This window comes from Staurois parvus, unplaced genomic scaffold (genome assembly GCF_062004578.1).
Source record: "Staurois parvus isolate SC_StPar_1 unplaced genomic scaffold, SC_StPar_1.0 ptg000727l, whole genome shotgun sequence".
Lineage (NCBI taxonomy): Eukaryota > Metazoa > Chordata > Amphibia > Anura > Ranidae > Staurois > Staurois parvus.
In genome coordinates, this window is record NW_028318523.1 from 499,767 (window position 1) to 526,978 (window position 27,212).

The window sequence follows — 27,212 nt, forward strand, 5'->3', positions numbered from 1 at the left end:
ATAGAAACAATAAAAAATACAGATAAAGGAAAATATAAAACTGCAGTGAGCGCTCTCAATAATTAGCAGCTGAACATTCAAGGAAAACGCATAAAAGTCCCAAGAAATATATATATGTAAAATGCAGCGCTATTAATATATCATAAGTGGTTGTGGTGGTATTAATAAATGAATAATAAAACACAGTCCAGTAAAAGGTGCTCGTTGATTCCAGGTGCAAATGGTAGAAATGCGCACTAACCAGAAGCGTATGGGTAATACACATGTGAGTAAATATCCTGAAGATTCCCCTCTCCTTTCTGGTCTGATCACGGGAAAAACTGGAAAGAATGAAGATCAAGCGCCCTCGTGTGGTGAAGATGTGGTTCGGCAGGTCAGAGAAATCTTTGCCAAGATGTAGTTCCCCCTCTCAGGAGATGACACAGGAATCACTCAGGGCTGTAAAGGTTGAAGAAGCTTAAAAGTTAGCTTCAGGCAGAAATTTGACCTTCACCTTCATTCACAATGTTTTCATGTCTGGGGAGTAATTAGTCACACCCATCAAGTCTGATGCTAGAGTCCATGGACGTATTACCCATACGCTTCTGGTTAGTGCGCATTTCTACCATTTGCACTGGGAATCAACGAGCACCTTTTACTGGACTGTGTTTTATTATTATTATTCATTTATTAATACCACCACAACCACTTATGATATATTAATAGCGCTGCATTTTACATATAAATAAAAAATACACCTAAATCCACCTGAAAATTGTTTTGCTCAGGCATGCATGCAGCTTTCCAGTGTATGTAAGACAGAATTTTCTCCTAAATGGAGGAGGTAAACCAGAGGAACTTTGAATCAGTAATACCGGGGATTTATCAAGCTGGACCCCATGATTGTAAATCCTCTTCTAAGACAACTGTGCTTAGCCTAAATGTTAATTAACAATAGGCATCACCTCCCCAATTCTATCTTCATTTGCACAACATGCTCAAACCAGCTTCTATGGAAGAAACTCACTTTCCCAAGTTTCTCTAGCAATATTCAACAGCTTCCCTGGATGCCTCCCATACAGAGAACCATGTGAACGACTGTGAGTTCTCTTTGATAGCAAACATCAAGTCAGCTACTACACAGTCCTGATGGTACCTTGAAGTATGTAATTGCGCCACCTTAAGTAATTTGAAAGGCTCTTTAGTTACCCAATGCATAAATGGGATACCCTGGTCTGTAAGGACTTCTTTGGGAAGGCCTATCCAGCCAAACACCAGGAACAGATCTTGGCTATTGTTTTGACCAAGGTGCTTCAAAGAGGAATCACTTTCCGATAAAGGGTGGCATAGGCTATTATCACTAGAATATGTTAATGCCCCCTAGCAGACTTCAACAAAGGACGTATCAAATCCATCGAGATCCCCTCAATAGGGACCTCAATGATGTGTACTACCTGTACTACACCAGGAACAGATCTTGGCTATTGTTTTGACCAAGGTACTTCAAAGAGGAATCACTTTCAGATAAAGGGTGGCATAGGCTATTATCACTAGAATATGTTAATGCCCCCTAGCAGACTTCAACAAAAGACTGATCAAATCCATGGAGATCCTCTCAATAGGGACCTCAATGATGTGTACCACCTGCCTGGAGTTTGCATGTTCTCCCTGTGCCTGCGTGGGTTTCCTCCGGGTACTCTGGTTTCCTCCTACACTCCAAAGACATGCTGTTAGGTTAATTGGCTCCTGTCTAAATTGTCCCTAGTATGTGTATGTATGAATGTAAGTTAGGGACCTTAGATTGTACACCCCTTGAGGGTTAGGGACTGATGTGAATGTACAATATATATGTAAAGCGCTGCGTAAATTGACGGCGCTATATAAGTACCCAAAATAAATAAAATAAATGTGTAGGAGAAACAAAGGTAAAAGGAAATGTTTCATTGGTGCAGACATCTGACACACAGGGCTGGAAGAACAGTACAGGCAGTCCCCGAGTTAGAAACATCCGACTTATATACAACTTGTACTTAGGAATGGAGACAGCAAGACGGCCCCGGAAACTGCCGAGTGGCCATCTTGCTGCTCACCGCATGCCTTCACCTACTGTCCAACGCATCTATCAGCAATCCCACATCACTGCATGGTCAGCTAACCCATCTCTATGCTATCCAAAACGTAAAAATATTTTTTTGGCTGGAGTTACACCTAAAAAATGTACCTGTTCCAAAATACAAATTAAACTTAACAACAAACCTCCAGAACCTACATTGTTCATACTCCAGGGACTGTCTATACATTTCTACCTTCTTGGAAACCCCAGGCCAATAGAATCTCTGTACTATTCATTCTGATTTTCTCTGTCTCTTGGAATGTACCCCATGGCCCATTTCCAATATCAACTTCCAGTAAGTTTTGGGAACCACCAGTTACTCAATAGGTTCCTCCCCCTTTTGTGACACCCTGTATAATAAATTCCTTTTAATTATAAAGTAGATGAGGGCAGCCCTCCTGTCTGGGTTAACTAGTTCTTCATCTGTTATAACCACATCATTTTTACAACCTGGAACTTTATCAGATTGGAAACCTTCAGTTGTTCCCTAACCGCTTCTTCCAGACAATGGAGTCCCCACAGTTCTCTCTTTTTCACTCTCTCCACCCCGCACCATGGTACCTTACCTGTAGCTGGGGATGGTTTGATCTTTAGGAGTAAAGTTCATGCATTTCTGAGAGAGGTAGTTGGGTTCTATGTGGCTAAGTACCTTTCAGCCAGGTCCACAATTTTTTCAGCTGTTTCCAAACCACCATGGCTCACCCTTGTTTGAATAGAACTAGAGAAGGAGCTCCAAAACCAGTCCACGATCACGTTTCACAATTTGTGGATCTGACAAGGCCTCTGGCTGCAGCCGCTTCCTGGTCAAATAGATGAGGTTTGTGATCTGGGCAATTTTCCAAGATAAATTCAGTAGTGAACATGGTAAGCTTGGACAGCCAAGGTTACACCCACCTGTGCAAATATTTCTGCCCCAGTACAAGTATAGTCCCTTGTTTCCACAGATTCCTGGTCATAGTTGGCCTTTTGGGATTCTCCAGAAAATATTGGGACCACCAGTTCTGTCTACTGTTCTTTAGGCCAACTTTTGCTTTTACCTCTGGATCATGATCTTCAAACACCTTTGTCAATAATCAGCTTTCTTGGAAAGCTTGTGGTTGGTATGCAAGGCTCTGTTGCAAGTGCTTCTTCAGCTACTGCTGACAGATCTCTGTTGCAAAGTTTGTTGAAATTTTTCATTTGCGTGCTTTTGCGAGACATTTGCCTGCTGTTGATTGGCATTTGCTGTTTCAGCAACTCTTTCATGCTGGCCTTAACAACATCTGTTTACACAGATGCCCGCATCCTCCACCATGTGTGAGGGATTATCTTGGCATAGGGGTGTGTGTTACCCCTTGGATGAGTTGACAACACTTTAAACAGGCACGGCAGCAACAGTTCTCAGTGAAACACAAATGCAATTTACTTACACAGACTATATACACTATGTACAGAGCAGAAAACAGGAAAGACAAAAAAAAACCTTGGTGCTTTGCATCTTACTGTACAGGATCCCTAGCTAACAAACCTGGAGCAACCTACTGCTGCCAAGGGCACCATACTCTCTGCATATAAGGGTGCCACCCCACATGGAAGAAAAATATATTTGAAATATATTTTAAAAATATTCTTCCCAAATATATTGACATATATTTGAAATACTACAATTTTGGTCGTATACAATATATTTAAAAATATATTTCAATACATATATATATATATATATATATATATATATATATATATATATATATATATATATATATATATATAGACACACTGCATGTTGAAATGCATTTTTTATATATTACAAAATATATGAAAAATATTTTTAAAAATATATATTTTTGAAATAAGTTCTTCAGATTTTTTCTAACATATAAAAAAGTAATTTTAACATATATTTGTAAATGCATTCCATAACTGTAGTAGATTAAATGTATTTTTAAAGACATACAGTATATTTGAAAATGTATTTTTTTAAATATTTTTCATATAGTTTGTAATTAAAACGCATTTCAACATACAGTCTATAAATATATTTTGAAACATATTGAATATGGCCAAAATTTAGATATTTTAAATATATGTCAATATATTTGGGAAGAATATTTTTAAAATATATTTAAAATGTATTCTTCTTCCATGTGGGGCATAAGCAAGCAAATCGGAACTGTCTTCCACCATATCTCTATTTCAGGGCTCCCTAGCTCGTCATACACAGATCTAGTTCCAAAGTGGAGCTTGGCTCATTGTCTAATTAGCCAGCCCAAACAGCCTCATCTCTCCAAACTGAAAGAAAAGTATTCAGCAAACTGCCTGAATCTGGGACATACTTCCTATGGTGGATACAGTTTGAGATTTTTATTGGCCTGCTGTCACTATATATATATATATATATATATATATATATATATATATATTTATACATAAATATATATATATATATATATATATATATACACACACTATATTTTTTTATTTTGCATACTTGAAATTGAGTTCATTTTACACTAAAACATATTTATTTGAGCTCCAATTGCATATAAATAGAAAGCAAGTAGCAGTAAATCTGCAGAGGACAAGCGGCAGAGGAAGAAGTAGGATTGCTGGCGCTCAGCTATGTACTTCTGATATTTGTAGCTCACCCTGGAGGGAAAGGTGACATTAAATACGTCTGTCTTTTATTTACCAACTGCATGGTGAAACAGGACACACATATTCCGCTGAAAGGAAAGGTGAAAGGTTCGCTCACTAATATACAGCTAGTTGACAGCCTGGCTCTGAGCGATATAAAATTGCCCATGGCGACAGATACATAACAATGGTGAAAAGTACAGACCCTTCATTACAAGCTGCAGAAGGCTGCCACACCGGCCCCATTTTAAATGTGAAATATTATATTTGTCCTTATACCCAGATGATGTTTTGAGCAAGGAATGTTGGCCATGTGTAACATAATTGAACAGGAAAACCAAAATATTCAAAAATGCAAAGAGCATAGAAAACATAAAAAATGTCATACGCGGCATAGCAAATCAGATTTTAATTTGCTGTAGTGACCTCAGTGAATTGATTTCTGATTGGCTGCAGTTACTGGCTAGAAAGTAAAAAGACATCTCACAGACAGCAAAAAAAAACACAGTGGAGAATTCTTCCATTCCCTATCTAATAAATATGATATATAATGATATTTGTAATAAATAAATACACTGTGGAATGTTCTTGAAATGTAGTATGCCTTTAATTTGCCTTTCCTGCTCCCACTACCCCTCCCCCCCCCCCACACACACACCATCAACATTCTAATGACATTTTTAAATTAAACCTTGTCATCACTGGGCCTCTATGATTCTCTACGCAATGCAGGCGGGTCATTGTTAGTGTTAGTGGGAGGAATAGTGCCCCATCATTGGTATTACTGGGAGGAATAGTGCCCCATCATTGGTATCAGTGGGGGGAATAGTGCCCCATCATTGGTGTCAGTGGGAGGAATAGTGCCCCATCATTGGTATTACTGGGAGGAATAGTGCCCCATCATTGGTATCAGTGGGGGGAATAGTGCCCCATCATTGGTGTCAGTGGGAGGAATAGTGCCCCATCATTGGTATCAGTGGGAGGAATAGTGTCCCATCATTGGTATCAGTGTGGGGGGGAATAGTGCCCCATCATTGGTATCAGTGGGAGGAATAGTGTCCCATCATTGGTATCAGTGGGAGGAATAGTGTCCCATCATTGGTATCAGTGGGGGAAATAGTGCCCCATCATTGGTGTCAGTGGGAGGAATAGTGCCCCATCATTGGTGTCAGTGGGAGGAATAGTGCCCCATCATTGGTATCAGTGGGAGGAATAGTGTCCCATCATTGGTATCAGTGGGGGAAATAGTGCCCCATCATTGGTGTCAGTGGGAGGAATAGTGCCTCATCATTGGTGTCAGTGGGAGGAATAGTGCCCCATCATTGGTATCAGTGGGAGGAATAGTGTCCCATCATTGGTATCAGTGGGGGGGGGGGATAGTGCCCCATCATTGGTGTCAGTGGGAGGAATAGTGCCCCATCATTGGTATCAGTGGGAGGATTAGTGCCCATCATTGGTATCAGTGGGAGGAATAGTGCCCCATCATTGGTATTAGTGGGAGGATTAGTGCCCATAAGTGGTATTAGTAGGAGGAATAGTGCCCATCATTGGTATTAGTGGGAGGATTAGTGCCCATCATTGGTATCAGTGGGGGGGGGGGGATAGTGCCCCATCATTGGTATTAGTGGGAGGATTAGTGCCCATCATTGGTATCAGTGGGGGGGGATAGTGCCCCATCATTGGTATTAGTGGGAGGAATAGTGCCCATCATTGGTATTAGTGGGAGGAATAGTGCCCATCATTGGGATTAGTGGGAGGAATAGTGTCCCATCATTGGTATCAGTGGGAGGAATAGTGTCCCATCATTGGTATCAGTGGGAGGAATAGTGCCCCATCATTGGTATCAGTGGGAAGAATAGTGCCCCGTCATTGGTATCAGTGGGAGGAATAGTGTCCCATCATTGGTATCAGTGGGAGGAATAGTGTCCCATCATTGGTATCAGTGGGAGGAATAGTGCCCCATCATTGGTATCAGTGGGAGGAATAGTGTCCCATCATTGGTATCAGTGGGAGGAATAGTGTCCCATCATTGGTATCAGTGGGAGGAATAGTGTCCCATCATTGGTATCAGTGGGAGGAATAATTCCCCATAATTGGTGTCAGTGGTAGGAATAATGCCCCATCATTGGTATCAGTGGGAGGAATAGTGCCCCATCATTGGTATCAGTGGGAGGAATAGTGTCCCATCATTGGTATCAGTGGGAGGAATAGCGCCCCATGATTGGTATCAATGGAAGGAATAGTTTCCCACTGTTGGTGTCACTGGCAGGTAAAAAGCCTTGTATCAGTGGAAGAAAGAGTACCCCAAGGGCCGCATAAAGGCAAGCAAAGGGCCACATCTGTCTCTCAGGCCACAGTTTGGAAACCACTGTTGTAGAATCCTATAGAGACCATGCTGTGCACCCACATGATGGAAACACAGGGACATCGCTGTGAGGAATCCATGTCTGTGCAGCTTTCATCACTCTGCAGTGTATGCATAGCTTTTGCCATCCTGGACCTTTTTTGCATTATTGGTTCAAACTTCACACCTGTTTTATAAACCACACGTTACAGTTTACTCTTTGTCTGACCATTCGGCCAATTACCTACTCTGTTAAAAAAAAAGGATCTAGAGACAGAACACCTCTCTGTACCACCAGCCAGGGAGTTCCCCACTTTTATTTTTTCATACTGTTCTTCAGAATATCAGTGGAAGAATATGACTGGCTATGATAGGTAACCAGAATCATTTATTTTTTTCAAAGACCTTTATACATGTGACCAGAGCTGCTGTTAGAAACCACGGGGCCCCATACAGCCAACCTTGCAGGGCCCCCCCTTCCTAAAAAAACATATTTTACTATGCTTCAGTTATGAATGTACACAGCTAGTGGTTGGTACCAATCACTCATTGTGTTCATTCTGGAAAGGAAGGGGCTGGTAAATGTGATGTATTTACCAGACACTTTCCCCACTCTCCATCTTGAAAGATCTTATTGTGTGCTGGCAGCTGCTGAAAGCAAACAGCAGCACTGTGGCAGGGAGGGTGATTGGTATGGTGGGAGGGGGTAAGTACTGGAACTGATCCCCTGTATGGCTCTCTCTGCAGCAGCTGAAAGCCAGCAGTAGGGAGAAGAGAAGAAGCCAGCTTTCAGCTGCTGCAGAGAGAGCCATACAGGGGATCAGTTCCAGTACTTACCCCCTCCCACCATACCAATCACCCTCTCTGCCTACATCCAATTCACCCAGCTGCCTGGGCCCCCCTGCTTGCCTGGGCCCTGTACATGGTACAGTCCTGTACATGTACAGGACTGGTGGTACCCCCTTATCCACTGCCCTGCTTGGGACCCTCGGCAGCTTGATGAGTTCATAGGCATCTCGCTGGCTACAGAACCAACTCCCCCTCTTCTGAATTTCTGTGAATGAACCCTACAGAGCTCATTTTTCACTTTTATATTTGCAGGACCTAAACACAGATCCCTGCCGGTATAATCTCAGTGCACGCCCTGTAGATATTCTCCCTTGCAAGTAAGTCAGAAATATTGCCCTGTTGTAGATGTGAACCATTTCATGAAAGCTAAATTTGCCTGGATTGTTTATTTGCACTGATATTCATGTTATTCCACACAGCAAAGTTGCTGCCTATCAGAATTATATGTCTATTACTAGCACTAAGAGATTCACAGCAGTGCAGGGAAACAATTTAACCACTTCCATACCGGGCACTTTTACCCCTTCCTGCCCAGGCCATTTTTCAGGTTTCAGCACAATCACACTTTGAATGACAATTGCGCGGTCATACAACATTGTACCCAAACTAAAATTTTATCATATTTTCACACAACTAGAGCTTTCTTTTGGTGGTATTTAATCACCACTGGGATTTTTATTTTTTGCTAAATTAACAAAAAAAGACCAAAAATTTTGAAAACAAACCACATTTTTCTTTGTTTCTGTTATAAAAGTTTGCAAATAAATAATTGTTCTTCATAAATTTAGGCCAAGATGTATTCTGCTACATGTCTTTGGTGAAAATAACCCAAATTAGGATGTATTATTTAGTTTGTAGGAAAGTTATAGAGCTCACAAACTATGGTATAGATCTGAAAATTGATCAATCCTGAAGTACTGACGGCCAATCTAATTTCTTGAGGTCCAAGAATGTCAGAACAGTACAGATATCTCCCAAATTACCCCTTTTTGCAAAGTAGACAGTCCGACGTACTTCATAAGAGGCATGGCAAGTTTTTTGAAGTTGTATTTTTTATCATAATTTTTCGGAAAATGAAAAAACAAAAAATTATTTTCACAATTTTTTTTGTACACCAGTGCAGTACAGCATCATCATATAACTGGCATGACGGTGATCAGGGACACTGACTGGTGACAGTATGAAAAAAAATATATAATTTGTTTTACATTTTTTTAAATTGTTTTATTATTTTTAATTTTTTTATTAAATTTTTTTCTTTTTTTTAAGATTTTTTTTTCATATTTCACTATTGACCAAAGTAGTACAATGTTACCATAGTAACATTGTACTACTTTGGGGAAGTGATCAGTATTTTTTTTTTTTACACAATTTGCTTATAACAAAGAATTACTTTGCTATAAGCAAATTGCTTATTACTTAACCCTTCTTAGCTTATTGGCATTGAAAGCATCCCGTACCATAACAGTCCCTGTGCTGGGACCCTACTCACTGGGGTCTTGGTACCAAGGTGAAATTATTCTGTTGTGTTGCTCCAGATAGCTGGTCCATCGTTATACAACAGTAAGAAAATTGCCATTGCAAAATCTGATGCAGCTGAAGAAACCAATCAGCTTCCAGGTCTTATAGCCCAGACCTAATTAAACAAGCTGAAGTTAGAAGCTGATTGGCTACCATGCACAGCTGCATCAGAATCTGAGTGCACCAGTTTTAGTAAATCTACCCCATTGCTTCCCCAATGGGGGAAAAAGTGCAATGAAAAAGTTCAATTGCTTCCCCAATGGGGATACAAAGTGCCATGAAATGTATACTTTATACAAATTTGGTAAAGTTTTGACTAGGTTTCTACTTTAGTCCTCATGCACACTTGACGTTTTTACAGCGGCTGTTTTTGGCTTTTGAAGTTTATTTCTACAGCCATTAAACCCCCCCAGTATGTTATCCTATGTGTCCATGCACACATAGACTGTGATCAACGTTTTTTGGCTGGGATAATTTTTGGTTGATAAAAAAACCAGGACTAGTGGGTTTCTAGAGGAGTTTTTTAGCTGTAAAAATGCTCTAACACTGAAAAACGACGCTAATTGCGGCAAAACGCAATGTAAAAACAATAAAAAAAGCTGAAAAACTCACGTTTTTAATGTGACTTTACACAGCTAACGTTACCAGTGTTATCAAAACGTCCCGTGTGCATGGAGCCTAAAAAGAGCGACGGTTTGGCTAGAATGTAAAGGTGAGGAACCTTTTACTGATGGAGATATTTCAGTGTGCACCAAGTAATACAAACAAATATATCTCGGTCCTGTCATAAGTGTCCCTCTATTGCAGCCATTCTCAACCAGGGTTCCATGAAACTATAAGGTTCCTCCAGAAGTTGCTAGGGGTTCTTTGGCCTGTGGGAAAATAACCTCTTAACTACATGCCGCCCAGCCACTGTACATATATGGTGGCAGGGCGGCACTCGCAGGCAAAACCACGTTTTAAAACATGTGTTTTGTAAACAAATAGGGGGCGCGCGAGAGGCGCGCCGCCGCCCTATCTGTCCCGCCAATCACCGCCGCAGATGTCAGTCGCCGGGTCACAGCCGGTCCTTAGCGGCTATGTCCCGGCGATCGGCAGCAAACAGTGACAGACAGCACAGCTGCAGTAGCTGTGCTGTCTGTCCCTTCCCTGTCAGCTCGAGGATGAGCTGATCGAGAAAGAACAGTTTCTCTTTCTCGATCAGCCTTGTCCCGTCCAGCACACACCCCCGCCCCCTAGTAAAACACTCCCCTCACTCCTATAACCCTTCCCTGCAAAATAAAGTTAACCCCTTCCTCCCCATTGCCATTAGTACAGTGTCAGTTTTTTTTTTTTTGCACTGATCACTGTATTAGTGTTTTTGGGGATGTCAGTGACCCCAAGTCAGTACCCCCCAATGTCAGAATGTCCGCCGCAGTCCCGCAGTCCCGCCATAAGTCGCTGGTCGCTGCCATAAGTCCCTGATCGCCGCCATAAATCGCTGATCGCTGCCATTATTAGTATAAAAAAAACCTAAAAATCCCAGTATCTTTCCCGCCATTTGTAAACGCTATAACTTTCGTGTAAACCAATTAAATTACACGTATTGGGTTTTTTTTTAGCAAAGACATGTCGCAGAATGCATTTTGGCAGAAATTTATGACTAAATTTGATTTTTGCATTTTTTTTTTACTGGACATGTTTTATAGCAAAAAGTTCAAAATATTGTTTTTTTTCCTCAAAATTGTCAGACTTTTTTTTATAGCGCAAAAAATAAAAACCGCACAGGCGATCAAATACCACCGAAAGAAAGCTCAATTTGTGGGGAAAAAAAGGATGTAAATTTCATTTATGTACCATATTGCATGACCGCGCAATTATCCGTTAAACTAGCGCAGCGCTGTATAGCAGAAAAATGGCGTAAATTGCAGAGTTTATACCATAGTTTGTAGACGCTATAACTTCCACACAAAGCAATCAATATACACTTATTGGGATTTTTTTTTACCAAAAACATGGAGCAGAATACATTTTGGCCTAAATTTATAACCAACTTTGAGTTTACTATATATTTTTTATAGCTGAAAGTAAAAAATATTGTTTTTCTTTAAAATTTTTGGCCTTTTTTTGTTTATAGCGTGAAAAATAAAAAGCGCACAGGTGATCAAATTACACCAAAAGAAAGCTCTATTTGTGTAAAAAAAAGGATGTAAATTTTGTTTGGGTGCAGCATTGCATGACCGCGCAATTATCAGTTGAATTACTGCAGCGCCGGGTAGCAAAAAGAGGCCTGGTCATTAAGGGGGGTAAATCCTCTGGAGCTCAAGTGGTTAATTGATGGTGCCTGCATGTATCACAGAGCTGACATTCTAACCACCACTGTATGAAGGGCATTCTTCCCACTGGCCATCAATGTAAGAGGCATTTTCCTGCTGACACCTAGTAATTCAGGGGTACCCCGAGACCTGAAAGTTATTTCAAGGGTTCTTCTAGGGCACGGGTGTCAAACTGGCAGACCCCCAGCTGTTGCCAAACTATGAGTCCCATGAGGCATTGCAAGATTGACAATTACAAGCGTGACTTCCAAAGGCAGAGGTATGATGGGACCAGCTGGAGGGCTGCTAGTTTGACACCCCTGCTCTAGGGTAAAAAGGTTCAAAACAGATGCTCTATTGTCTCTTATTTTCTGCTATTGTACACCCCTGTATGTAATGATAACACGCCATGGGTGTGAACATTTTTTCAAGGGTTCATGTAAGGTAAAAAGGTTGAGAAAGTCTGCTCTGTTGTCTCTTATTCTCTGTTATTGTGCACCTTTGTATGTACTGCTAACAAGCCATGGGTGGTGTGTCTCTTTTTTGTTTGCAGGCACTTCATGTTTCGTTCTGTGGTTCAGAGATTTCCAACCATCTACTTTATTCCAGTAAGTGTAATCAGAGAGACCCATGTAATGGTGGTAAAGACCAAATACTCACTGGTAGAGGCGCCATTTCTGCAAAGCCACAAGCACTACCTCAGCTGTGTTTTATACCCACACTGTCTACAGCATGACAACTAAATTTACCTATCAAAATACAAACTAAATCTTATCTATCTAAACCTTACACTTATCTAGGAGGGTGCCACAATAAGGACCTCTGTTCTTGGCCATCAGATTCTGAAACTAGACAAGTTCTTGCTTTCATGTGCTTCTGAGTTGCTTTGACCTGCTTCTGACCTCCTTTGATTTGCTTTATTGAGTTGATTCGCCTCCTCGGCGGTATGATTCTTTCCGATTTTTTGTGCTGAAAGCGGTACCATTTTTTTGCATGGAAATATGTAGTTTTTTATTGTAGGCTGTAATTTTTAGGAATAACTCACTGAAATCTGTCCGAACAAGAGTCTAGTAAACATTCCGGATATGATAAAATTTGAAACACGAAATCATAAATTATAATTTAATAAATAATCATAAAAAATAATAATATAATAATAATACATTTAATTCAATAATATAATCAAACCAAAAACACTGAAATTTGAAATACAGAGGCAAATTCGCACATCGCTGAGCAAAGTCGCAAAATCGTTTTCAATGTCTGATGACGAATTTCCCCACAAATCATTATCACTCAATTCTGCAAGTGGTTCTGATTTACTATCGCTGTTCTAAAACCGCTTTTGACGTAAAGGGATGCTTTTTGGACGCCATGGACCTTTCTAAGTTTCCAGGCAGAAAGAACAGTCAAAATGCAGGCAGGGCACAGGACAAAGCAGTAGGGACAAAATATATGTGAAATGCATTGAAACAGCAATGACAGCAAAAATGAAATTTTTTAAAAATTTCAAATTTCCCGCCGGTTCCGGCGCCCGTAAGTTCCGACGTCACAGGGACCGGAACACGGAAGCCAGATGCCGGCATCGGCCGGAGGAGATGGCCGGGGACACTGCAGGGGACACATCACGGGAGCGAAGGACAAGGTAAGTGCTGCAGGGACCCCCTGAGCAACGCCGCATGGTAAGCCCGAGTGTAGCTCTTGGTATTGAAATTTTACCCCGAGCTACACTCGGGAAAACCGCTAAGGAGGTTAAAACTGCTTCCAGTTGCTTGGGGTTGCTTTCACCCGTACATTGACCTTTATGGGAAAGAAAAGCAGCTCAAGCTCAAACAAAAAGCCCTAAAACTGTGAGCTTAATACACTTTGGGGGTTATTTACTAAAACTAGAGAATGCAAAAGCTGGTGCAGCTCTGCATAGAAACCAATCAGCTTCCAGGTTTTATTGTCAAAGCTTAATTGAACAAATTGAAGATAGAAGCTGATTGGTTATCATGCACAGCCACACCAGATTCTGAGCGCACCAGTTTTATTAAATCCTCCCCTTTGTCTTTCCATGGCTGTTAATCGTTTAGAAATTAAACAATAACTGCCACATATCATAGTGCTCCTACAATATAGACTCCATGGTGAAACACTTTCGGTGCACTGTCAAGCCCATTCATGTCCTCTACTTAGAGATTATGTGAATAATGCATTGAAATTTTAGATTTGTTTGCCTTGCGAGGTTTAGGTTACGTCCTCTTGGAACCAGCGGCTTGTATCCATGGTTGCCATTTCCACAACCTGTTGTATGTAAGCTTAGTGAGGATCAGACTTTTGTGCTCTGATCATTACCTGTCCAACTCACCCACCCATTTTGGAAATGTTCAGTTATAACATGTAAAGGCAACGCTACAAAGGTGTTTTTGGATAGCAGTGCAATCATTTCCTGTGATTTATCTTGACATCGTGTAAACAGGGAATACCATGTAATACGATGTAAATCAGCTTGCTCTGTGTACTACACAGTCATAGCCTACATCAGCATTTTGCAAGCTTTTCAACACTGAGGAACCCTTGGAATACCTTTCAGATCTCAGAGAACTCCTGCTAATGACTATTATATCTAAAGCTCACGGTACATTAGTGTGAACAATAAGTTGCAATATAACAAAAGAATAAACAAAAAAGGACTGTAATATACTTAACATCCAGGGCTGCATTATAGAACAAAATTATTTTCAGTAAGAAAAAGGAATGAAACTATTATTAATAATAATGGCTATAAGACTGTGAAAACCATTGTGTTCCTTCACACTGGTGGTCAGTGGAGAGATGCTTGCTTACAATGATGGTCAATGGAAAAGTTCTGCCTTACATTGGTGCTCGGTGAAGTGCCTCTTTACATTAGTGGTCAGTGTAGTGTTCCCCTACTCTGGTGGTCAGTAGTCATAGATTTGTGATCCATGAGAGAAGAATCCCTTTATATTGGTTGTCCCATGGAGAGTCTGAGAGAGAAGGACCTGACTACATTGGTGATAAGTGGGAAGAATGCTCCTTACATTGGTGATCAACTGGAAGAATGTTCCTTCCATTGGTGGTCAATGGGAAGAATTCCCCTTACATTGATGGTCAGTGGGAAGAAAAGTCCTTACATTGGGGATCAGTGGGAAGAATACTCCTTATGTTGGTGGTCAGTAGGAAAAATGCTGCTACACTGGTGGGCAGTAGGAAGAAGGCCCCTTACACTGGTGATCAGTGGGAAGAATGCTCCTTACATTGATGGTCAACTTGAAGAATGTTCCTTACATTGGGGTTAGTGGGGAGAAATGTCAGGGCAGGGGCGAGGAACGGACAGGCAGGCCTAACAATGTAACGCACTGGCTGACGACAACCACCACCCACAGACCGAAGTCCCTCAGGGCGCGGAGTCTAAGTCCCAGGCTTCCCTTCACCAGGGCCCCTGATGGTGGGAATGGACTTGACGCAGTCAGGAACCAGGTCGCGGCCCCCGAGACACCTCAGCTATGGTAATGGCCGCCGCCAATGGCGTGTAGCTGGTGGAAGAGACAAAAGAGTAGTCAGACAAGCCGGGTCAACAACAACAGGACAAAACAGTACAGGACAGCAGACGAGAATCACAGGTCACGAGCCGGGTTCAGCAACAGAGGGTCAGATCAAAGGAGAATACAAAGAATAGTCGAGTCACAAGCCGAATCAGATACCAGGAGAGTCAAGAGAGTCAGAACAGAGTAATAGCGACACAAGACACAAATGCAAAGAGCATGTGCGGGCCACAGGCTTATATGTCATCAGCCACACCCCTCTGGGGGATGGACCACAGAGACCTGAAGGCATAAAAGGATTCCCACCATGCACAGCAGAATCCAAGATGGACACCAGCACATGGAGTAACATAACCTCAGGGAAAAGGTAGGACCTTGACAAGAATGCTCTATACATTGGTGATCAGTAGGAAGAATGTTCCTTACATTGGGGTTAGTGGGGAGAATGCTCTATACATTGGTGATCAGTAGGAAGAATGTTCCTTACATTGGGGTTAGTGGGGAGAATGCTCTATACATTGGTGATCAGTAGGAAGAATGTTCCTTACATTGGGGTTAGTGGGGAGAATGCTCTATACATTGGTGATCAGTAGGAAGAATGTTCCTTACATTGGGGTTAGTGGGGAGAATGCTCTATACATTGGTGATCAGTAGGAAGAATGTTCCTTCAAATGTAGGTCAGTGGAAAGAAAGCCCCTTACAGATAGGTGAAAAGATCATTGGTGTCATTAGTTGCTTATCTGAGAGCCAGATTGCTCAAGAACCCCTAGCAACCTCTGGAGCACTGGTTCTTAAAGTGTTTATAAACCTCAGACATGATATATGAACAAAGCATATCATTCTGTAGTATGTACTTTTCTCAATTTAGAGGAATAAGTGTTACTTATGTCTGCTGTTTTATTCCTCTGCTATCAGCATGAATCACTTCTGACAAGTATTCCTGACACCATTAGAAAAATGGTGACAGTAGAGAGATCTCCAAGAGTGTGACAACCTCAGCTCTGTGCTGTGTGGAGGAGGGGGTGTTTCTTCCCTCCAATCAGCTCTCAGCCAGCTCTCCTCACCAAGCTCTGCAGAGTGTAACTTCAACTTAGGGGTCCAGGGCCCCAACTTAAGAGCCCCTGCTCAGGAGCAACCTTGGGGTCCCACAGAACCTTGGTGGAGAAAGGCTGGCCTGCATAATTCACAGTGTTTATTGAGAACAGTCACTCATCAGATCAGTCCCTAGTCTGATGTCCCTGCTACAGTCATACACATATGCCAGGGACAATTTTAGAGAAGAACTGATTAAGCTGTGGTTCATACTTGTGCGAGCCATGCGGCCCGCGTTTGCACGGGCAAGGCAGCCTATTAATTTGAATGGGATATCATGCCTGAGTTTTCTGCCAAAAAACACGCTTGCATGAGCTTTTTGACCAAGCAATTTCCTTGCAGTTCCTGCACCCGCAACCGCCCACAGCCAAATCACGCTGCTCTGACGAGATGCACGGGAGAGCACCCCCACACATCTCGACCCGCAATGCGTTTATGGGTGCAGGAACTGTAAGGAAATTACATAGTCAAAAAGCTCAGGCTGCACAACGGAAAACGTTATAGTATGTTTAGAAGACAATGGATCATGTGGAGGAAAGTCATAAAAGGAAAGCGTGAAAACAAACCATGCAAAGAGCACTCCTTTCAGGAGCTCTGGAAGCCCACAGTACTAGTCTCTAAGACACAATACTGCTCCTTACCCCTTCCTGTATTTAAAACCAAATATATATAATTTAACTTTCCACCAAGTTAAATTTCGGCTGTTAATTACAAAATGGAAGCATCTTATTAGCTGCTAAGGCCAACAGCTATTTTTGCATTTTTGAAAATCAGTATTTTTGGAACTATGAGCACCTTATGGTGTATTCTTCAAGACCAGTGACATTAGTGTTCTGATCATTTCCAACCAATCAGAAGTTGTCTTATACTGATCTGAAATAATAATGTTAATAATGTTATGAGCTACTGCATTATGTATGCCTTCCTCACCCTCTGCACTGCCTCACTGAGCAAACCCTATAGTTCAAAAGTGTATCTAGAAACACTTCAGAGAGTTTACCCTGATCTGCAGGCCTGGGTGGTGCACTGAGAACATCAATTATAGGTGCAACACCTGAAGGAGGGAGCGGCCCTCAATGCTTCTCACTGGTGTCACTGGGAATCTGGGAATCTCACAGGTTTCTAGACCAGAAATAGTGGATAAGCTGTCAACAGCAAGCCGAAATGTCAGGTTGGTTAAATCAGTCTCAAAATTAAAATGTACTATATGTATAACCAGGACTTTTTTCAGCTGGAACTTGATGAAACTCTGTTCCACCACCTCTGGATCAGGCACTCTGCTCCCTGCTCACCACTATTACTTGAGTTCTCCCAACTGTCCCTGATTTTGAGGGACTGTCCCTGACTTCGAACAAAGTCCCTGTCCCTCTTTACTCCTCATTTGTCTCTCAGTTTTGCTTGATCTATATAGTTGTATATAAAATGCATTATTTATCTTTCAAAAAGTATTTAAATCTTGCTAAACCTTTCATCCAGTTTCTAAATTGTTGCATTTGTAAATTTTTAAAGCCAGTATAAAGAAATAGTAATGATAAAAAAAAGCACTTGTGGGTTTAGCTAATATTTTTTTCTGTATAATTCTTCTTTAAGGGGGCATGGCATAGGGTGTGCCTTATGCCTGCATACTTTTGCTAATAGGTGTCCCTCACTCCCATCTGAAAAAGTTGGGAGGTATACTACTTGTAAACTCAGAAGTCCAGTTTCTGTGTTTACAAGTGACAGCTTGTCTCCCAATGGCTCCCACAGATCTGATCTCCTGGGTGGTTCCCACTGAGCACAGGATGGGGACAAGGGAGATGCAGGTGTCTGGGGTGCATTGCAGATGCCGACACCCCCACTGGATGATCTCCCTGCAAGTGATGGAGCCAATAATGGTGTGCAGGGAGGTACTAGAACCAAAAAGATGGGTAGTGTTTTGCTACTCCAAAAATAATATTACATAGCCAAAAATATATATATAGTGCTGAAAAGTGCCAAATCATTCCTCATCAAAACATAAAGTCAAGACAAAACAGTCCCATAAAGTCTCTTCCACCTAAAGCTTATGTTCATATAGCCATTGTCCTGCTGATGTGTAAGTGAACGCACTTTCCCGGTGCTGTAAACCTTAAAATAGAAGTGCACCACCACCACATTGGTGATATTATAGGTAGACCCTTATCTCTGTGAGCTGACCCATAAGTTATGGGTCAACAGTCCCATAAAGTCTCTTCCACTTAAAGCTAATGTTCATATAGCCATTTTCCTGCTGATGTGTAAGTGATCACACTTTCCCGGTGCTGTAAACCTTAAAATAGAAGTGCACCACCACCACATTGGTGATATTATAGGTAGACCCTTATCTCCGTGAGCTGACCCATAAATTATGGGTCAACAGTCCCATAAAGTCTCTTCCACGTAAAGCTAATGTTCATATAGCCATTTTCCTGCTGATCTGTAAGTAAACGCACTTTCCCGGTGCTGTAAACCTTAAAATAGAAGTGCACCACCACCACATTGGTGAAATTATAGGTAGACCCTTATCTCCGTGAGCTGACCCATAAATTATGGGTCAACAGTCCCATAAAGTCTCTTCCACGTAAAGCTAATGTTCATATAGCCATTTTCCTGCTGATGTGTAAGTGATTGCACTTTCCGGGGGCTGTAAACCTTAGAAGTGCACCACCACCACACTGGTGATATTATAGATGGACCCTCTCCTCCATGAGTTGACCCATAAATTATAATAGGTCAAATTGCACGTTTTCTCTCTAGATGGTGAGTCCTCTCACAGGTCTCGATCCTCCTCTTGCATCAGTAACTCATAAGAGGTATCTGTCTCTCACTTTACCACCATAACATAATTCACACCATATAAAGCCACCATAGTGTACTGTAGTATGTTAAAATGATAGACTCCATTTTATTAAAATAACACTCACATTTACAAGAAGTAGTTTCACATTGGTAAAATGTAGCCCTGTTCCGGCACACCTACTGCACTTCTGACAGTCCGGCTCTGATGTCACCTGGCTCCTCCCCACACATATCATAACGAATTACGTGACTTCATCAGTCCCCTGATATAAAAGACACAAATTAACACAATTCTGTATTCATTTAAAAATCATTCGATTTACTTTTTAAATAAACTAGACTAACTACCTACATTTGAAAGGAGAGGAGAGAAGTTTGAGTAGAAGGATGACCTCTCCAGTTTCCTGTTTCTCCTTCAATATCCAAGCAGCAAGCTGGGGGTATACAGCATGACTGACACTACAGTATTCTTTACAAAAACCAGAGAAAATGGTTTAATTTACTTGGCTGTGTGGCAGGGCTGTAAATCTCAGAACTGGATAAAGCAAAATACAAATCTTTTGATCGGAAATAAAACTTCCTCATATGTACTTCACCTGTGTTTTTTCTATGTTTGCCTGAAGTTTTGCTGTAAGCACAAATACAGTGTTTGTTAATAGGATCAGCAGATGTGAAATGATAATTGGGTTGCCTACAGAGTACCAGCATCTGCAGATATCCAAGGGGTGACCAAGGTTAACAACTCATTCCCCTTGTTACTAACACACGTTATTCAAACTATACAGGTCATATAGCTGATCAGTTTTAGCCAGCTCATTACATTTATTTAATGAGGGCAATTTGCATTTTTTGCAAGAGGAGAAAGGTTAGAACCTTTTTCAGGTTTTCATTACTGTATAGATGAGGGGTGGGCAAACTTTTTGACTTGAGGGCCGCAATGGGTTCATATATTGGACCCGGGGGCCGGACCAAGAGTAGATGAATGATGTTTATGTGTCATCCATAGTAAGTATAGTAATATTCCCCAATAGTAAGCATAGTAATTAATCCCCCATATAGTAATTCATCCCCCATAGTAATTCATCCCCCATAGTAATTCATCCCCCATATAGTAATTCATCCCCCATATAGTAATTCATCCCCCATAGTAATTCATCCCCCATAGTAATTCATCCCCCATAGTAATTCATCCCCCATAGTAATTCATCCCCCCTATAGTAATTCATCCCCCCTATAGTAATTCATCCCCCCTATAGTAATTCATCCCCCATATTAATTCATCCCCCATATTAAGTCCCCAAGTCCCCCCTGTGTCAATTCACTTACCTTTGCTCCGCGCGTTCCTCTCGCCGTGTTCCCGCGCCGTTCCGGTGTAGCATGAAAATCTGTCTCCTATGAGGATCTGTCCCCCTCGACGTATCTGCGCATGTGCCAGTTTCAGGCATTAACAGCCGATCGGCGATCTCCGGCACATGCGCAGATACGTCGAAGGGGGCAGATCCTCATAGGAGACAGATTTTCATGCTACACCGGTCTTCAGGGCGGACTGTGAGAGGAGCCTAGCGGGAGCCTAGCTCCGCGGGCCGGATTAAAAGGTCCGCCGGGCCGTAGTTTGCCCATTGCTGGTATAGATCATATTTGAGAAAATTTCCCTTTTATCTCCAACTGGATACCATGGGAAGTCAGGAGAATACCTTCCATTAGGATTCAGACAACAGTTACAATCTGACAAAGGTTTCTCTGAGGATCCTTTTCTCTCTACAAAAAAGGGTTACCTGTGCTGTGTGTGTTTCTCCCCACTTTCTGATGATGTGACCCCTAGCACTGGGGCAAGATGTGAAGGAGATTGCTTCCCAGCAGAAACAAATACAACAATGAAGCCTCAATGAGCTTCTAACCCATCCCAATTCTACAGTATGTAAGATTCCAAAAAAAGTATTTATCTGAACAAAGACATACAGCTCAAAGTTTGCGTTCACTAACATGTTTCAACCCTAAAAAATGGTCTTCTATCAAGCCTCTTTTAGGGCTAAAACATGGTGGCAGACAAAGACTATTAAAAAATAAATATTGGTGCAGTGCTGAACATTTAAACAAAAGACCTGCTGTGTGTTTTATAAACGCATATACAGCAAAAATGCATTATTTATATATGTGGAGTGATCAGATTTAAATCCCTCAGCACCTCTTCCAGTCAGTATACCGGTACCTTAAAGAGGCTAAATATCTGGAAAGACTAACGCACCCCAGGACCCTGAGGAGAACCACCCACCCCTAGGCTGTATCGTCATCCATACCCGAGGGACCTCTTCACACCAGGAATACTATATAACAACGCGCTTTTTATTAGCGCATCTGGTAAGTGCGCACTCTGTACATCAATTACATCATCCAGAGGAGAATATATATACGCATTTGGATTCTATATAAACTTTTGGAAGGTTGTACCTGATCCTCATACATTTTGGACATTTGGATACTTCCACGCATGTCATGATCATGCGTTTTCTATATTCTTATTTCTAGTGCATCTTCAGCGTTACATCTTGTCTGATCACTCCACATATATAAATAACGCATTTTTGCTGTATATGTGTTTATAAAACACACAGCAGGTCTTTTGTTTAAATGTTCAGCGCTGCACCAATATTTATTTTTTGTTGTTTAGAGGCATTGTGGTTTACCTTTTAGTGTGTTCAGCTGCTTACTCTATTACTCAGATTTAGCGCTCGCTTTATTTTATCATTTTCTAGACATAGACTATTAGCTTTATGCTTTTGTATGGATCAATACATTTTTTGGAACCTTTGAACTTTGTTTGGGATCACCCATATGTACTCTGTGGTTTGGATCTCAGAAATCTTTCCCAGCACCAGTGGTCTCCCTCAGAACAGACGACAATGGAGGTGGAACAGGTATACGTTTTGTATATGGATGCCTTTAAAATGATGAATTTCCAGGATTATACTGAACATTTTTGACATTTATTTATTTCAGGTACTTTATATAGCACTGTCAATTTACACAGCGCTTTACACATATATATTGTACATTCACATCAGTCCCTAACCCTCAAGGGGCGTACAATCTAAAGTCCCTAACTCACATTCATACATACACATACTAGGGACAATTTAGACAGGAGCCAATTAACCTAACAGCATGTCTTTGGAGTGTGGGAGGAAACCGGAGTACCCAGAGGAAACCACACAGGCACAGGGAGAACATGCAAACTCCAGGCAGGTGGTGCCGTGACTGGGATTTGAACCAATGACTCTAGTACTGCCAGGCGGAACATGTGATCCCTACTGGCAATGAATAGCTTTGCAGGATACTAGGTTGTTTATATGGTCAATCACTGGATGAAAGAAAAAGATCAATCATCAATTGTTAATTTCCTAACATTTGGTCAAAACTATTATTCCATCATCCCACAACAGAAGAAATAAGATTTGGCTTTTGGTCATTGGTGGTTTAGGAACAGGTAGAACACAAAAGTTATTAAAAATTATTATTTGTAAAGTCATGGGCTTTATATTGAAAAAAAAAACATTGAGGAAAATGTACATTCGCTGCTGATCGAATGTTACCTTTCCAACATGCCCGTTTTACCATGAACAGAGCAAAAAGCTGTGCACATGGATTCAAAGTCAACAGGTTCCTGCTGAACTACCGATTTTCAGACCGTGTATACCAGACCTAAATCTTTCTTCTCCATCTTGCTTCATGGCCTCCTTCTGTAGCTGGTGGAAGCTTCTAGCAGAGTCATCATACACCTTCTAATGGAGCATCTGCCTCAGGGGCACATTTCTTAGCCCAAGTAGAAACTGATCACATAGAAACTGATCAGTCTCCTCCACTGCCTGCAAGTTGTTTGTGACCTTCTTCTTCTTCAGCACCTGCAGGATGTTGGCACACTAAGTAAGGATTTCCCCTTCCCTCTGGAAATGGGCAAAAAAACATTTGCGTACCACAGCAGCTGATGAAGTGGCTCCATGTCCCTCCAATATATTTTTAAAGCGATTGTAAATGTTCCATTTTTAAAAAAAATAACAAACATTGTATACTCACCTGCTCTGTGGAGTAGTTTTGCACAGAACAGCCCAATCCTCCTCTTCTTGGGTCCCCCACTGGCACTCCTGGCTCCTCCCCACATCGAGTGCCCCCTAGCAAGCCGCATCTAGGAGCCAATCCAGTTGGGTCATCAAGTCCCAGCAATCCAGGGGTTTTAAATCCCAAAGTCCCAGCATACTCGGGTTCTCTACATTAATAGTAATATGCGCATCAGTAACAGTAACAGGGCTGTGCACCACAACAAATGTCCCTTCATAATCCACTGTATTTGGTATCCTTACTTGTGGCCCTTTGATCTGTTCAATATAAAAAAAATGCTCTGTTGCTCCTATAGCACCCTCCTAGTTAAGGACTAGTAGGTATAGGCAAATTTAGTTTTGGCTCCTCTGTAGCCAATGGAACAGAGTGCTTGCTTTGGTCTATTCTGGGTTTCACAGGCTGCAGATTTGATTGCTCCTCCCTGCATTCCAGAACTCTCTGGGCTGTTCTGGAACATAGGTGTGGAGTAAGCAAATGGGCAGCATGAATACTTATGCTGACTCACCCAATCGCTGATCAAGAGAGATACCAGTAGGGGGCTGAGCTGTGCATAAATAGTCTGGGGCCTAAAACCGTAGGGTCCTTCTTCCTGGTGAAGAAAGTCCCAGCCTGGAGGGGTTGTCTGCCCTCCTGGGCCATACGGTTGGAGCCAACAAGTGGTTCAACGCAGTCCCAGTTCCAGAGAGCTGGGGGGGGGTAGACTCCTAAAGCTAGAAGAAAAGTTCTGGGGTATCCCAAGGCTCACCCTTCACCCTATCCAAGTTCTTCTAGCAAAAAATTCTAAAAGACACTTTTTGTCTGGCTATTGTGTGGAAAAGCTGATGATCCACTGTGTGCCTGGCTGCTGTGCACCCAATAGGGAACAGAACCTGGGACAAACAGTAGGACCAGTTTGGGGTCTGCGCTACACTCCTTTTGCAGCCTGGTCACTCAATCCTGCATCAGCTTTTCCCTCCAATCAAAGCAGCAGCATACTTCAGCACACATGTGAGCCCCCCCCTTAGATCACGCTTTTTATATTTTGGCTTGGAACTTTCTCTTCCAGCTCTCTTGATGAATAATAAGACTTTCAGAGGATTCCTTACTGGGGACTTCCCTGCTGAGACCATCAGTGTTCTCTCCTGCAAACATGTGACCTTTCCTCCATGTCCAGCATCTTCTCTCCTAGAAACTCCTCTGCTGTAAAGTTCCCTGTAGAATCCTCCATCATCTTCTGAAGGAACAGAGAAGATCTTGCCCGGTTACATTATCACAATTTTTCAGATTAATATTTCAGGCCTCGATAACTCAGTAAGCCTTATGCTTGATATTTCTTTTCACTTTTCCAGAGTGGTTATAAATGTGATATGATATAAAGTGCCTATAGTACTACGTCTTCACTGTGACCCATCATCCAGTATAATGAGTTTCTGCTGCTAATGTGTTTCATGTACAATCTCCTGAAACTTGTAACTTGCAACAATTGATGTTCTTTATTCAAGTAGAGACACAAATCTCTCCTAGAATATTGCTTTTCTTCCAGAAGAACATTTCTTTCAACCTTTGAGAAACAAAGATCTCTCTATTCCCTTGTGTAATATATTTGAAATTGATTTCAAGTGTTTCTGGTCTTATTAGTTTGGAGGGGAAGGATTTTGCTCTCGTACTTGAGATCATCAGCATTGCTGTGGAATTTGTATGAATTTAAAAAGATCTAATCTTTTTAAAGCTCCAGAGTGCTGAAATAGTTTTGAAATTCAGTAGAAAAAAACCCAGCTAGCCACTTTAAACCAAGAAGGGAAGGCAGGGAGGTGGCGACACAGAATACTTAATGTAATTTAGATCAATTGATGTTAAAGGACCATTGGATACTAGACCATTGGATACTAAATCACTCCTTAGCTTTTTAGGTCTACTGGTGAGTGGGATGTTGCAGCTAGAGTTCCTGGCTCTTCCCTTTGAATTAATTTCACTGCTCCTGTTGTACTCTTCACAATGTATAATAAAAAAAATGCAAAAGAGAGAATGGCTGGGCAGGTGGACAAGCCTGAGGATCTTCTGGAGTGGACTGCTCTGTACATCTTCAACCTCAAATCTGACTAGCCTTTGGTAATGGCAGAGTTAACTCTATCCCTTCCGGCAGCATCTAAACTAACTAGTAGTAGGCAACCTGCCTACATCTGGCCCCCAATTAAAATCTCTTTTTCTCAGTGGGACCTGTCCCTAGGCCTCAAGTACTTTTTAGAGCCTCCACTAATTCCAGTGGAGGAATGTGCCACTACAGACTTGACACTAAAGATCACCTTTTTGGAGGAAATCACCTTTGCCTGAAGGGGCTTCAGAGTTTAATTTTCTAGGAGGTGAACTACCCGCAGTTGACTTTGCTCAGACATATATATGTTACATTGAGACCAGTCCTGTGTTTTATTTCTAAAGCTGCCTCAAATTCCACGTAGATCAAGACTGGGTCTTACCAGCCTTTGTTGATGATTCAGACCTAAAATATGTGAATGAGTCTGGTGTTTCTAGAGCTTTATGCTACTTACTCAAAATCATCCTATGTTTTGGGCACTCAGATGAAACTGATCATAATCCCGACAGGAGCAAACAGGGGCTAGGAGGCCTCATCACAGACAATCTCCGTGTGAATTGTTAAGATCATCCAAGGGATTACAAGGCATATGAGTTGGATCCACCCAAAAGAATTACTGCACACTCCATGAGAGGCATCTCACCTTCCTGGGTGGCATATGGAATAGTTCAGACAGAAACTATATGCAGGAAAACTACATGATTCTCTTGTACCCAGGGGCGGACTGACAACTCATGGGGCCCCCGGGCAATAGGGGATCATGGGGCCCCTGTGTCCTTGCCCAAACTCTAAAAAGCCTATGAAAAAGGTACCAGGGGCATCTCATGGGGCCCCCTACTGACCCCAGGCCCTCGGGCAGTGCCCGAGTTTCCAAATGGTCAGTCAGCCCCTGTTCACCACTGTTCCAAGTATTCTCCATTTGTGGATAATGGCTCTCAACATGGTTCGCTGGAGTCCCAAAGCCATAGAAATGGCTTTGTAACCTTTTCCACACCGATACATGTCGATTACTTTGATTACTTTGTTTCTCCTCTGTTCTAGCATTTCTTTAGATCATGGCATGATGTGCTGTTTTTTTTAATCTTTTAGCGTGCTTCACTTTTTAAGTGATTTCTTGATTCAACAGGTCTGGCAGTAATCAGGCCTGGATGTGGCAAGTGAAATTTAAAGTGTTACTAAACTAGTAATAGTAAAACAGTCTGTATATGCAGTAAAGCATGCTTGTTATATTCACTGTGGACTTACAGTCCAAGACGTTTCTAGAAGGAGCATTTGTTTCTTACTACAGGATAGATCTGGATTGAATAACACAAGTGGAGGTTGGTAGGAGAGCCTTATCGCTTCCCTATTCAGTTAGTACATTTATCTTCATTAGCATTACCCTGCCATTTCTGCTAGTTATTTACCATATGTACAGTATGCTGCCACATAGGCACCAGGAAAATGAAAAATGTAATTGCATACTTATTGTAATTCTCCTTTCATGGTGCCTAACCATGTAATTTTAATCTTTTGAAGGAATGGCTGATGTTTTAATCTATTGAAGAAATGGCTGATGTTGGGCTCAAACACTTATATAGATAATATTGGTTCTGTTGGTCATTAAAGGCGGAGCTAATACCATATGTATGCTGCAATGGGTAGGCACCAGGAAAGGAAAATTACCGTGAGTACTGAACTCAGTTTCCCAGTATGTAGGGTGGTGTGGGGAGGAGCTAGCAGAAGGAGTAATTAGAACCCCCTAGAAGAAGATAGGGCTACTTGCAAGGAGGGGGGGGGGCTGCACTAGAAAATGATCTAATCCATTTTTCTAGCAAGTTCAAAGGTACATTGCAAGTGAGTTAAAATTATTCATGGAATGGAAAAACACCACAAG

General features: G+C 41.7%; 1 protein-coding gene across 1 annotated transcript in view; it reads left to right on the plus strand.

The window, feature by feature from the left end:
- Positions 1-27,212, plus strand: part of STPG4 (sperm-tail PG-rich repeat containing 4) — a 100,890-nt gene that overhangs the window by 21,368 nt on the left and 52,310 nt on the right. The window contains exons 4-5 of the mRNA XM_089653909.1: positions 8,154-8,218; positions 12,270-12,324. Of these exons, the coding sequence (XP_089510035.1) occupies positions 8,154-8,218; positions 12,270-12,324 (120 nt within the window). The remainder of the gene's footprint in view (positions 1-8,153; positions 8,219-12,269; positions 12,325-27,212) is intronic.